Source organism: Prionailurus viverrinus, chromosome A2, assembly GCF_022837055.1.
Source record: "Prionailurus viverrinus isolate Anna chromosome A2, UM_Priviv_1.0, whole genome shotgun sequence".
Lineage (NCBI taxonomy): Eukaryota > Metazoa > Chordata > Mammalia > Carnivora > Felidae > Prionailurus > Prionailurus viverrinus.
In genome coordinates, this window is record NC_062562.1 from 82,309,315 (window position 1) to 82,323,507 (window position 14,193).

Consider the following 14,193-nt stretch of genomic DNA (forward strand, 5'->3'; position numbering starts at 1 on the left):
GCTCTAGAACGATGCTTTTCCCACTAGCAGGCCGTGAGCCCGCAAGTTCCAACTAAAATCTTACTCGACTGACTAGGATTTACTCTGTTCAGAGGCGAACTCCCTCCTTCCAGACCTCCTCAGACCTACTAGCAGGCGGGGCGGAACCACGCCCCGGAAGTAGAGTCAAGTAGCCCAGCCGACAGCTAAAAGCCTTCCAGCCACTCCGAGAGGGGCTAGCACCGGCAGGGCGGGCTTGGGAGAGTGGCCCGGAGGCGGGGTAGGCGGGGTGGGCGGGGTGGGGTGGGGTGAAATCGGCGCGTCCTAGCGCCTGGGGCGGAGCTACGGCGCGGGGCCGCGCGTCTGGGTGGCGGCGGGGCCGCGCCCGTGGGGAGAGGCGGCTGCGGGTGCTGGTGGAGGTGGGGGGGGAGGAGGAACCGGGAAGGGGGGGGAGGGAGAGCGGAGAGCCGTGTTCCTGAGGCGGTGGCGGCGTCTCCCAACGAAGGAGGAGGAGGGCGGGGAAGGAGGATGGAGCAAGCTGGGGGTTGGGGTTGGCGCTAGCCGCAGCGGCTCGCCTCGTACTGTGGGAGAGCGGCCGCTGCTCCTGGAAGTTGTGGGGTCGGGAACCGGGCCGGTGCTGCCGCTGCCGCCGCCTTAAGCGGTGAGGAGCCGAAAGGAGTGGCGAGGCTAGGCGGGGGTCGGGAGGGAGGGGAAGGGCCGGGAAAGCGAGCTGGGGAAGACTGAGCGAGCTCTGCGCCGGGCGGGCGGGCGGCGGGGGGGCCAGCCACCGCAGCCGGGGGGACGCGGGAGGATGGAGCAAGTGGAAATCCTGAGGAAATTTATCCAGAGGGTTCAGGCCATGAAGAGTCCGGACCACAATGGGGAGGACAACTTCGCCCGGGACTTCATGGTGAGTCCTTCCCCTTGCTGTCGCCTCCTTTCGCCGGCACCGGAGCCCACCACCGCCTCGCCCAGCCGGCCCGGGCAGCCAGCGCTTTGTGTGCAGCTGAGAGGAGAGGGGCGGAGTGGCGCGCACCAACTCCTTAGGGCCGGGTGGTCTCGAAGGCCGGCGGGAGGTGAGACCGCCTCCGCCCCTCGGCCGCCTTCCCTCCCATCCCGCTTTCGCGGCCCCCACCGCGGGCGCCAGGGGCGCGAAAGGAGCAGCCCCGGCGGAGCCCGCACTCTGCACCGCCGCCGGCGACCACCTATTGTTTCTCGGGCCGGGAATCGAAGCCGAAGGAGGTGCAGACCCGGGGCGGGAGGGGGGGCTCGTCCCTCCACCCCCACTCCCTAACCAGCCTGCCCCTCCTGGGAGGGTCGAGGCAAGGTGTCTACCCTGGGTGGAGAGCAGATCGCAGCTGATGGAGGTACGGGGGTGTTGAGGTTGGCATTAACTCCTGGGGTCCCTTTGCTCAGGCTGGTCTCAGAAGTGGGCAAGGGAGGAGTTCTGCCGTTTTTTGGGTTCTCAGTTATTATTCCAAGGCTTGGGAAAGGATTGTCCGTAAGGAATCCCTTGGTTTGCCCAATTGCATCTACCCTCGTCCGGTCTCTTGTCTCTGGAGACCCAGGTTTGAGATGGCGTTGGGGTCATCGGGACTTTAGGTTGACGGGGTGTGTGTGTGTGTGTGTGTGTGTGTGTGTGTGTGTGTGGAGGGGGTGATTATCCTGAAGGAAGCCTACTTCGGACTCCCTAGGGGATATTGTCGAAGGCGGAGGGGATGTGACTATCACTTCCTATCCGGGGTGGGGGTGGGGAACTTGGGAACAATAGTCCTGGTGGGGCGGAGGCAACGAAACGGGCTGAAGCCCTGAACTGGGAGATAACCTTCTCAGCCTCCCCCCGCCCCCCTCTTTCCGCCCTCTGCTTGGGCTGGCTGGCTGGAGAGGAGGTTAAAAGTCTTGTTCGTGAAATTGCTCTAGATACATCACTTATTGAGGGGGTCAGATACAAAGGCGTGGGACCAGAAGTCGACTTCCTACATTGTCCCTCCGGCCCCCCTTTTATTTTTCTGCTGGACAATGTTCCCTTTAGGGTTGTTTCTCGGCTTAGGAGGCGGTGGTTGCGGCTGCTGCTCCTACGGATATTGCGCAAGACTGGGGCGTTGGAAACTCTGGAGGTCTGGGGAATGGAAAAGGAAGTGGGACTTTGGGAAGAGGTTGCTCCTTAGCCTTGGCGGGGTTTGAGAATGGGAAATAAGCTAGGGAAAATTTTGCTCCTGGGCAAGATACAGCTCCAAGAATAAGCACTTAACTCCGAAATTCTTGATTGTAAAAAGGATACACAGTTAATGTCTATAAAAATGAATGAGCAGCAAACGCTGGTTAGTTTTTGTTTCAAAGTACAGTTTAATTGTTTACAAGGTGCAGGTGATATGACTTTTAGTACTGAAATGCTTTTTCACATTTTAAAACGACTCCAGTCTAGTAAAGCCTTAGCATTAAAATTGTTAACAGCTTATAAAATAGATCGTTGACCTTACTCAATATAATAATAATATTGTTGAGCTTTGTGGTTCCCGCCTTCCTAGACCAATAATAGAGGATAGGAGTAAGATTTTGTTAGTATCTTTTCAGAACAGAAAAATATAAATAATCTATGCCTTCTTTTAAACATTTTCTGTTGATATTTAGCCTATGTATTTTTGAAAAATTAATTTTTGGTCGAAGTAAAGGTAAGGAACATTTTCTCGACTTACATTGAGAATTTTGATTGTGTTCGTATCTTTTGGGTAGTGTCACTTACCAATAATTGGATGGAGTCCCTTTTTTCTATATTTTTAGCAAAAATAGAAAATATTTACTTAAGATATTTTAAAAGTTTAAAATTAGTCTATTATTACAGTCTTATTTTGGTTATGGAAGAAGAGGTGGTGTGGTCCATGGTCACTTCTCCTTTGCCTGCTAGTCATCTGGTTATCCCTGGGCACATCCTGTCAGGAAAGAGCATTGTTTGGTGATGAAGGCCATCAGGACAGGTGCCCAGTCTCTGAACTACAGGGGAAGTAGCCTTGGGGTTTGTGCTTTGGGGATGAGTCAGGGATTCCTATTGGAGATTTCATTTCTGAAGGACTAAATGAGTTTCTTTTTTTTCCATAATACCTAGGGATACTAGGTGAGTCTACATTCGAGATTTGATGACTAAGGCTATTCTTTTATAGTGCTTGCTTTTTTTATTCCATGACTTGATAAGCAATAGCTATAATTAAGACTGCTAGATTGTGCTGCTTTTTCCCTTGGGTGGTATGCTGGTGGGAAACCATGCCCTTCTACCGTGGAAAGAGAATAGGAAATCAGCTAATAATTTTAAGTGTTCTGTTATTCTTCAAATCTTATGTGGGCTAAAAATGCATTTTTAAATTTTAGCATTTTAGAACTGAGCCTTAGAGATAATCTAGCTGTTATAATCCTGTTCAAGTATAAAGTACTAATGTTCATTGTTTCAAATTTGGAAATTATAGACTAATTAATAATGTCTTACTCTTAGGAAAGTGGGTGGACATCCAAAATGTTTTCTTTCCATTGTTGTATCCAGCCTACCTAGTCCCATCACTCAAAGGCTGTCTCTGTTTAATGCATCTGTGTGACCATACAATATATTCCATTTTACATATATATATATTTTTTCCATTTTGTATATATATACATATATATAGTCCATTATATATGTAAATATATATGTATTTTAAATGTTTATTTATTTTGAGAGAGAGAGCACGCATACGCATGTGAGCAGGCGGAGGAGGGTAGAGAGAGAGGGAGACAGAGCATCCCAAGTAGGCTCTGCATGGTCAGCAGTGAGCCTGTCGCAGGGCCTAACTTACAAACCAGGAGATCATGACCTGAGCTGAAGTCGGATGCTTAACCTACTGAGCCACCCAGGTGCCCCAATATCGTTGTTGTTGTTTTTTAACTGAACATTTTGATAAGTGTTTTTCACTTGTAAAAGTCATTTTCAGTGGCTATATAATATATTTCACCTGGCAACCATTTTATAGCTTAACCATTTGCTTGTGGTTGAATGTTTAGGCCATTTATTTTCTGTTATTACAATATCATAATTCTGTAATGAACACTTGTGTGTAAAGCTTCCTTATTTTGGAGTATTGCATAAGATATCTTCCAGTAGTGGAAGTACTAGGTAAAAGGATATAAACATTTAATACAGATCTATAAATAACCTTTTGGAGAAGTATCAATGTATACAACTGTCAGTAATGCATGAGTGTTCATTTAATTATCTTGCTCTTTGATAATTTGATGATCGGAAAATAGTATCTTGTTTTAATTTGAAAATTTTCCACCTGTCATTAACTATTCTTTGAGTTTTCTTTTTAACGTTTTTATTTATTTTTGGGACAGAGAGAGACAGAGAATGAACGGGGGAGGGGCAGAGAGAGAGGGAGACACAGAATCGGAAACAGGCTCCAGGCTCTGAGCCAATAGCCCAGAGCCTAATGCGGGGCTCGAACTCACGGACCGCGAGATCGTGACCTGGCTGAAGTCGGACGCTTAACCGACTGCGCCACCCAGGCGTCCCTATTCTTTGAGTTTTCTATTTTTGGCCTTGGTGTGTTGAGTCCTCCTCAGCCCAACCCTAGAAAGGAGAAAACTAAGATACTGAGATGGTGTAAACTGTAGTACCAAGATGATTACTTGCATGTTGAAGGTTAAACATCTGATTTGTGGCAGGTCTGGAACTTGGTTTCTCCTATCTTGACTGCAAGTCTTCTTTTTTATTTAAAAAAAAATTTTTTTTAATGTTTACTTATTTTTGGGAGAGAGAGACAGACAGACAGAGTGTGAGTGGAGGAGGGATGGATAGAGAGGGAGACACAGAATCCCAAGCAGGCTTCAGGCTCTGAGCTTTCAGCACAGAGCCTGATGCGGGGCTTGAACCCACGAACCGCAAAATCATGACCTGAGCTGAAGTGGGACGCTTAACCGACTGAGCCACCCAGGTGCCCCATTGACTATAAGTCTTCTATGCAAGATGGCAGACAGTGATCATGACAAGTAAACAAACGTATAAGGTAGAGTGGTGTGCATTCGTGTTTGACAGACCTGGGTTTTACTCCCATCTCTTTCATTGGCTAGCTGTCTGACAATAGGCAGGCCACTTAAAATAGGATGACTGATCTTTTTTTTTTTTTTTTAACGTTTATTTATTTTTGAGACAGAGAGAGACAGAGCATGAACAGGGGAGGGTCAGAAAGAGAGGGAGACACAGAATCTGAAACAGGCTCCAGGCTCTGAGCGGTCAGCACAGAGCTCGATGCGGGGCTCGAACTCATGGACCATGAGATCATGACCTGAGCTGAAGTCGGACGCTTAACTGACCGAGCCACCCAGGCACCCCAGATGACTGATCTTTTAAAGAAGAAAAATGCTACTTCACAGGGCTGAGGTCTGGGACTGACATTTAGGGTCATCATCTAACAAATTATTGTGCTAAGGTCTGTGTATTCTCATATGGCTAATTCATATAGTCAGTCACAGATAACTAGACATAGAAAGAAAGAAGTATCTGGGCTTTGTTTCAATCATTTTCTTGTGCGTTTTAAAGCTTTGTAATGTCTAAAACATTAAAACAAGAAGTAGATTTCTTCTGATCAGGCTAAAGTTTATCTAATTTACATTATACAGTTGTATATGAAAAAATCACAAAAGACACTTAAGCTACAAACAAATATGGCAGCTTCAGCTTAAAAGCCAGCTTTCTCTACATTTATGAAGGTGAAAACAAAAATATAATAAGTGAATTCAGTGGAGTATTTAAAATATAGAATGCAACAGAAGTGTGAATTCTAGTACTTTTTTGTGAAATATTGGGAGGAGAGGATTTAAGGACATTTTTCTGAGGCTGAACTGGGTATAATAGCAAGCCATCCTATATTAATATGCTATTTAAAATAACTTTGATGTTTTAAACTAATCTGAACTTAATTTATCAAAGATACCCAAGAACTACCATAGAAGTTATTTATTTCAGGGGATTTATTATATAAAACCATTTGTTCTACAAGTGGTAATCCTGACAGAACTGCTCAAAATGACCAGCCTATTTGCTTTGTTATGATTAAATAATTGTTATACGGTTTTTATTTTACTATGGTAACATTAGTGACTTTATAAGTTATTTTAAGTAGGAAAGAACTTAACATTTTTCATCTCTATTATATACTAAACACTGCGCCAGATACTTTACACCCTTTCTTACTAACTCAACAGTTTATGAGGTAGATATAACCTGTATTTTACACATGAGGAAGCATACTTGTTAAGAGAGTTAAGTATCTTGCTTGACTTCAAAACCTCTGTTCTATTTGTGTATGTATGTATGTATGTAATCTCTATACCCAGCACAGGTGTAGACCCCAAGATCAAGAGTCACATTCTCCTCCAACTGAGCCAGCCAGGTACCCCCAAACCTCTGTTCTTTTTGTTCTGTTTCTCCAGGATACATCTGAGGTCTCTTAGGACCTAGCTGGGACTAGGCTGAGGGCACATCACCATGCAAAAGGATGGAAGTTTTAAAGTGGAACATGTTTAGGGAAGTGTTAAATAATCTGCCATAATTTATGGAAACCAATTTGACAATAAATTATATTTTAAAAAATGAAAAAGATAATCTGCTATAACTAATGCAGCAGTTCACATCTTTTGATCTCGAGTCCTTTACATTCTTAAAAATTACTGAAGGCCCCCAAAAAGCTTTTATTTATTATACTACAAATTAAAACATATTTTAAAAAACAGTACACTTTAAGACAATGATAATAAACTCATTCCATATTAACTATGTGATAGATAATTGTTCAAAACAAAAGGTAGTGAGAAGCAGCATTATTTGTATATTTTGCAAATTTCTACATCTGGCTTAATAGAAGCCCCTCCCCTGCTTCACTCATACCATTGCAATGTTACATTTCACATAGCATCACATGTCATGTACTCTAGAAAACTCTACTGTATACTCCTCAGAGAATGAAACTGATTTTTAAAAATTATTGTGCGAAAGTCTGTGCGTTATCATATTTATAGGTGAGGAAACATGACTTATTATTAGGAAAAGAGTTTTAACTTCATGGACTCTGAAATGATCTGGGGGTGGGCTGTCCCTGAACCATACTTTGAGAACCAATGAGGTAATGCATGGTAAGGACTAAAAACGATGCTGAGTAAGTTAGGTAGGGGTTAGATTGTGAAAGTTCTTATATCTATGCTATAATTTATTCTGTAGTTCAATGATAATAATTTTGAACAGTTCTACACTAAACTCACATGGATAGTGGGCAGGTGTTAAGAAAATACACATAGTAGCTGAGCATTCTAGCAGTGTTTCCTCCACCTTCAACCACTCACCCCCACCCTCTGGCTCCAGCCTGCTTTAGTATGAGCCTTCATTTCTATCATTCAGATAGGTGCTAGTAGAAAAGCTAAGAATCACTACTATTGGTCTCTGGAGAGCCACTTCATGCTTTAAGAAGGGTAAGCAGTGATTGGGCTCCTTGGTGGCTCAGTCTGCTAAGCGTCCTACTTAGGCTCATGTCATGTTCTCACATTAGTGAGTTGAGGCTCACATCAGGCTCTCTGCTGCCAGCACAAAACCCACTTCGGATACTGTGACCCTCTCTCTTCTCCTGTTTCTGCCCCTCCCCTTCTCATTCTCTCTCTCTCTCTCTCTCTCTCTCTCTAAAGAAAAAAAAAGAGTAAGCAGTTATTTGACAGATTTGTGTTGTAGAAAGTTGATTCTGATGGCAGTATTAAGGGTGGAATTAGTGATGGAGGAGAACATTTTGGAAGCTGTTGAAATATAAGAAGACTAAGACAGTAGAAAGAGTATAAAAAGGATCTGATAAGGATTAAGAAAGAAGATTTAACAATTCACTAGATGTGGGTAGTAAAGGAGAAAGAAATATTTGCAGTATGACTCCAAGGTTCCTGGTTGGGTATACTATCACCCGTTAGAAGATATCATTTGGTAGGGTTAGGAGTATGGGAGGAGAAACAGGTAGAGGGGATCAAGCAGAAGACGGTTGGAGGAGATTTCAAGGTAGGGGACAATTTAGTTTTAAATGTGTTAAACTGAGGTGCGTGAAACATTGAGTAGAAATGTAGGGCTCAATAGAGCTGACAGGATGGAGTTAAAAATTTGAAACTTGTCATATAAGCATGTAAGAGGTAGTTGCAAGTATGGGAGCAAATGAGTGTGTTCAGATAAACATATAAAGTGACCAGTTTTAGGTTGGAAAGCAACAGGATTTAAAGAGCAGTCCGGAAATAAATAAATAAATAGATAGATAGATAGATAGATAGATAGATAGATAGCAGTCCGAAAAGGAGGTTAGTGACTGTTCCTGAGAAGGTATGCTCAGAAAGAAGCAAAGTGAACCCGGATGCTGTCAGAAAAGTCTGGGAGAGTTTCAGGAAAGGAGTAGTTAGCAAAATCAAATACTTCTGGGAGGACTGGTAAGGTAAGGTTGAGAAAGTACCCATTTTGTTTGCCAAATAGGAGTGATTTGGTGACCACAAATAGCAGTTTGGGGTGGAATATAGGAAGAATCTAGATTATAGTTGAGGAGAAAATAGGTAAAATGAGTATAAATTTTTTTTCCTTTTTCTTTTTTAAATGTTTATTTTTGAGAGAGAGAGACAGTGAGTGCGGGAGGGGCAGAGAGAGAGAGAGAGAGAGAGAGAGAGAGAGAGAATCTCAAGCAGGTTCCATGCTGTTAGCGCAGAGCCCGATGTGGGGCTCGAACTCACGAATCGTGAGATCATAACCTGAGCTGAAACCAAAAGTTGGACACTTGACCAACTGAGGCCACCCAGGCGCCCCAAGTATAAATTCTTAACATTTACTCTAACATTCTGAAAGCAGACAGTAGAAACTAGAGGAAGACAGATTGAAGGAGAACTCCCCTCCCACATTCTGCCTTTTTTTTTTTTTAGATAAGATAGATGCGGTATTTTTCATGTTTTTTAACTATATGTATGCCCTCTTTTGTGAAATGATTGCTGTTTAAATATGATTTTCTTTTTTTCTTTTTTTTTTTTGAGAAAGAGAAACAGAGTGCGAGCGGGGGAAGGGCAGAGAGAGAGGGAGACATAGAAGCTGAAGTAGGCTCCAGGCTGTCAGCACAGAGCCCGATGTGGGGCTCGAACTCATGGACCACAAGATCATGACCTGAGCCGAAGTCAGATGCTCAACCAACTGAGCCACCCAGGTGCCCCTAAATACGATTTTAAAAGACAGATAATGAGAACTTGTCTTTTGGTTAAATGAGACCTCTGAAGTTTTTTATTTAAAGTTTGGATTTGAAATGTTAGAAAACAGGAGGGGAGAAAAGACTGAAAGCCTGGAAGGTCTCATGCTGCACAGCCAAAATATGTATACACATTTTCATTTTTTGTTAAATTGTTTAATATCATGGCTTGTAGGTGTTTTAAAAATCAGTAACAGCTTTATGGAGAGATACTTCACCTACAATAAAATTTATCCATTTAAGCTGTGTAATTTAATAGTTTTTAGTATATTCACAAAAATGTGCAGTCATCATTACAATCAATTTTTATCACCCCCAGAAGACACCCCCCCCCTCCATTAGCAGTCATTCTTTCTCCCTTACCTCCCCGCTAGCCCCAGGCAACCGCTAATCTACCTGCTGTCTCCATGGATTTGCCTCTCCTGGACATTTCATGTAAATGGAATCATACAATATGTGATGTTTCGTGGCGAAGTCCTTTGACTTAATATGTACAATGTTTTCAAGGTTCATCTATGTGTTGTAGGACTCAGAAATACTTCATTTCTTTTTATGACTGAATAATATTCCATTTTATGGATATACTACACTTTGTTTATCCATTCATCCGTTGATAGACATTTGAGTTGTTTCCACTTTTTGAAATCTTTTCTTTATATAACAATAGATAAAATATATTTTATGAATAAACATTTATGTACAAATTTTTGTTAGGATATATGTTTTCCTTTATCTTGGGTATATACCTAGGAATAGAATTAAAGGGTGATATGGTAACTGTTGAACATTTTGAGGAACTGCTAGATTGTTATACAAAGCTGCTGTACATTTTACATTCCTACCAATTTCTCTACATCTTCACCAACACTTGTGATTGTCTGTCTTTTTGATTATAGCCATCCTTGTGGGTGTGAAGTAGGTTATCTTGTAGCTTGTAGGTTTTTAAAATATCTTAGTAAGTTTATATAACTGGTACTGTATGTATGTCTAACGTGTCTTTCAAAGCTAGAGTGATAGGAAGTATTTTCCACGTTTTTGCATTTGAGCTAATTTTAGGGTTTTCCCATTTCAATTGGTTCAGTTTCTTATTCAGCCTTTGATGGGTATGTAGCCAAACATACTTGTATTCTAACTTTGCAAGTGGAAGTAAACTTTTAAGTAACTCTCCTGACATGGCTCACTGGAGACAGCATCCTATTACAAGTGTTAAATTCGCAAGAATGTTTGTCCGTATTTACTTTTAGAATACCGTTAGCTTTTTTCCCTTCAATATTTGACATTTAGTTTGGAAAAGGTTTGACAGTTTGAAACTGAAAGTAAGACCTTAACATTTAGACAGACTAAATTTTTTTGTTCATGTGTTAAACACTTCTGTGTTTCTATAGCACTCAGTTCATTAGATTCATAAACATTTACATTTCTGACTTCCCGGACTGAAAGCCTCCAGGGCTAGTGACTGTGACTTAATTATCTGTGTATCCTTCTTGCTTAATATAGTACTTGGCACTTAATAGGCATTAGTGGCCATTGCATGAGCAGAAATTGTAGTGAGCTTAAAATTCTGAGATAGAGAGGGGTGCCTGGGTAGCTCAGTCCACTGAGTGTTTGACTTACGGCTCAGGTCATCATCACGGTTTGTGAATCCAAGCACCACATTGGGCTCACTGCTATAGGCATAGATACTGCTTTGGATCCTCTGTCCTCATCTGTCTACCCCTCCCCCCCCTTAAAAATAAATAAACATTAAAAAAAATTGTAAGACAGAGATTTATTCTTCAAGTGGATTCTTCAAATGGTCCGAAGAGCTTGTCTCTTAGATGAGCTTGAGAACTGCTTTTCCCCTTTATATGCATAAAGATGTACTTATACAACTGTGGTTGTATTTCATTATCCACTGAAAAAGAAAATATGAGACAAAGTTCTAGACTGAATTCAAGAAAACATTTAGATAAATAGGATTTTATTAATTGTAATATCTTCTGCCTAAATATGAAAAATAGAACAGTACATATTTTTTTCTGGATGCTGTCTGATATACATAAGGATTCAGGGAAACACTTAATGTATCTCCCACCCCATGAATCATACGTTGGGGACACTATCTTAAAATATTAATTTTAATAAAATATCTACTTTTAACTTTTGATTTTAGATTTCATTAATAAAATCTACATACCATGTCACTGGCGTTTCTGCAAAAATAACAATATCCTTGTAACTTGTGGGTGATTTAAGAGTGATTACAGCAATAGCTGTTCTCTTCTTGCCTCTAGTTTCTTGCCTCACCCAATCCATTCTACATATTGTACTCACTTTCCTAAAATACCATTTTCAAGTGTTGGCATCTGTGGAATAATAGAAAGCATGCTGATTATAAAATCAGGATATGTGAATTTTAGTCCCAGTGTTGCTACTTAGTTCTGTTTACTAATACATTTATGTAGGACCATATTGGAAACATGTTTTTATTTTTGTTATCAAAACACGTAAGTTCAAAAACAACTCAAAGCTCCCTTTGATCACCATTAAAATTATTAGAATTTTGGATGCCTATGCCAAATTGAAGCATCAGATCAAAGCTGTGCTTATTTTCAAACTGTAATTATATCCTGTCTTCCCAATTTCCCTTTATCCTGTCCTTCCAATTTTGTAACTTTTGCCCCAGTTTAATATCACAAGGCGAGAGGATAAAGTCTGTACTTCTTAACTTGGCATTCCAGAGCCTTTTAAATATAGTCTTACATTACCTTGGCAGTATTAAACTCCTGTACTCTGTAGTATGTATCCTCTTCCTTCTAGAATAAGCCATTTCTTGTCCTTGAGCGTACCCACTGAATGAATGAAATCTTATCTGTGGTTGTACTATTAAATTAAACATACTTTTTCCATTTCTTAGCAAACTTTCCTTATAGGCCAGTACTCTGAAGGTCAGAACACTAAAAATTTAGAATGGCTTTACCATGTTCACGCCGAACTCAGAAACAAAAATTAATTCTCATTTTCTGGGATAAATATTTTAGCTCAGTTTATCTAAAGTATTCTCCGTTGTAAATTTATCTCATTGTAATGATATCTCCACTGTAAAATTCAATTTTTAATGTCATGGAAAAAAGCCTTGCATTAGATTTGAGTTCAAGACTTGTTTAAAGCAAGCCCAGTGATATGCAGTTATTCTAACCCTTAAGACCCTAAGTCTCATCCAAATAGTTGAATTTTTCTCCCAACATTTTGTATTTCCTGTCATATATTTACATTTTAGATTCTTTAGAGTCTAAAAAATTTTTTAGATTCATGCAGTCATACCTTGACAATTACTTCCTTTCCTCTGAAATACATAAAAGTCTTGTTTCCATTTGTAAAATATTATAGTGTCTGTGAATTGGCTTATGGCAGATATAAGTAGTTTGTCCCTTGGTTTTTCCTGGAGAATGTGGAACGTGGATCATGTTAATCTCAGAGGCTTTGGGATGTTTACTAATATCTACATTTCCTTTAATAACTGTTCTTACATGTAATCTGCATTTGAAAAGCTATTTAACAACATTGAGTAGCTACCCTGGTAGACTCTGGAGGAATGCAAAAATATGTCCCTATCATCCTGCTATGGTTCTTGCCATCCACCATTCATACAAAAGATATTCCTTAAGTGCCCACTATGCCTCTGCACTGTGTTTACAATTACCAATTGAAAATAGGACATTTTCCTCAAGAAGTTTACCAACTGTGGATAGACTTGTGAGAACAGCAGAAAGTTTTCCTGGGGGTGTTGGATGAGCTTCAGGAGGTCTGTGAACTCTTTGAAGTTGTACATAATATTTTGTGTATAAGTTTGTTATTGGGGAGGTGGTAGAGAAAGCTCATAGCTCATAAATTCTCAAGGGTCTTGGGTTCCAAAAACCTTAATACCTCCAGACTAGTAGAAAGACAACAAGGTTTGGAGCCACACAGGAATTTTTATCTTGGCTGTGCTATGATTATGAGCAGGTTATCTAGGGAAATTGTGGATATAATACCTACCTGATTGACCAAGATAAAGATAATATGTATGTAAAGCTACTAGCATACTATGTAGAGAGTACTCAATAGTAATTCAAGATGTCATATTATTCTAATGGAAGTGTGTTTAAGATTTAAACCTACGAGGCAGGTGAGCCTAAATCTGCTTGTTTGTCAGGTAGACTAGCATAAAAGGCATTTCAGAGATAGAAAACTAACAGCGCTTGCAGACACACAGAGATAAGAACTGTGGGTTTGAGATGAGAGGAACAGAGTGGCTGGCAAAGGATAAAATAAGAAAAGCCTGTATACTGAAATAATAGGAGGGTATTCCCAAAGTGAGAACAACTTAAATGCAGAGTATGAAATGAATATGAAGTTGGCCTTTGCATTCTTGAATGTTTTGGTGAGGAGTATTTTGATGTCTTATTATTATGGCATAGTTGTTTACCCTTATAATGTATTATTTGGTTAGTATGAAAAATCTTTTTAAAACTGAGTTTCAACCACATGGTCAGTATTCTCAAATCTGGTAATTTTACTTTATCCCAGATAGATAAAATAGTACCCTGTTTATATACTTCTTAGATGTTTAGATCAGTATTTTTCGCTGGCTTCTGTTAAAAGTGCCCTGTAAAAAAATTACACTAAAAAGTCTGTAGGACCTAGGCATATCGTTTATAGTGGCTGGCCTCTTGCTTAGTTTGGATTTTTTTTTTACAAATTTGAGTTTTGCATAAGATAACTCTCGAGTTTTTGAGACTACATATTTGGGACCAGAACCAAAGAAAGAAAGGAAAATAGTTCTAGATTCCGTAATACAAAACAGTAAAGAATAGCTTTTCTGGATACCTTCTTCCCACATTATACACAACGGGTTTACTCATAAGTTACAGACATTAAACCTGTTTAGAAATTTAGAAATTAAGGAACTTCATACAGATTTTGCCATTAG

At 40.6% G+C, this 14,193-nt stretch overlaps 1 protein-coding gene and 1 long non-coding RNA gene across 5 annotated transcripts in view; one reads left to right on the forward strand and one right to left on the reverse strand.

Annotated features, from left to right (window-relative positions):
• Positions 1 to 738: 738 nt before the first annotated feature.
• Positions 739 to 14,193, forward strand: part of PTPN12 (protein tyrosine phosphatase non-receptor type 12) — a 104,106-nt gene continuing 90,651 nt past the window's right edge. Inside the window, exon 1 of the mRNA XM_047834847.1 lies at positions 739 to 889. Within this exon, the coding sequence (XP_047690803.1) occupies positions 791 to 889 (99 nt within the window). The 5' untranslated portion in view covers positions 739 to 790. The remainder of the gene's footprint in view (positions 890 to 14,193) is intronic.
• Positions 10,318 to 14,193, reverse strand: part of LOC125152700 (uncharacterized) — a 154,116-nt gene continuing 150,240 nt past the window's right edge. Inside the window, exons 7-8 of one of the 4 annotated variants that reach the window (XR_007147284.1) lie at positions 11,419 to 11,587; positions 10,318 to 11,136 (exon numbers count right to left, since the gene is read on the reverse strand). This is a non-coding gene — a long non-coding RNA (uncharacterized LOC125152700). The remainder of the gene's footprint in view (positions 11,137 to 11,418; positions 11,588 to 14,193) is intronic. The other 3 variants (XR_007147280.1, XR_007147285.1, XR_007147281.1) reach the window with 3 other exon arrangements.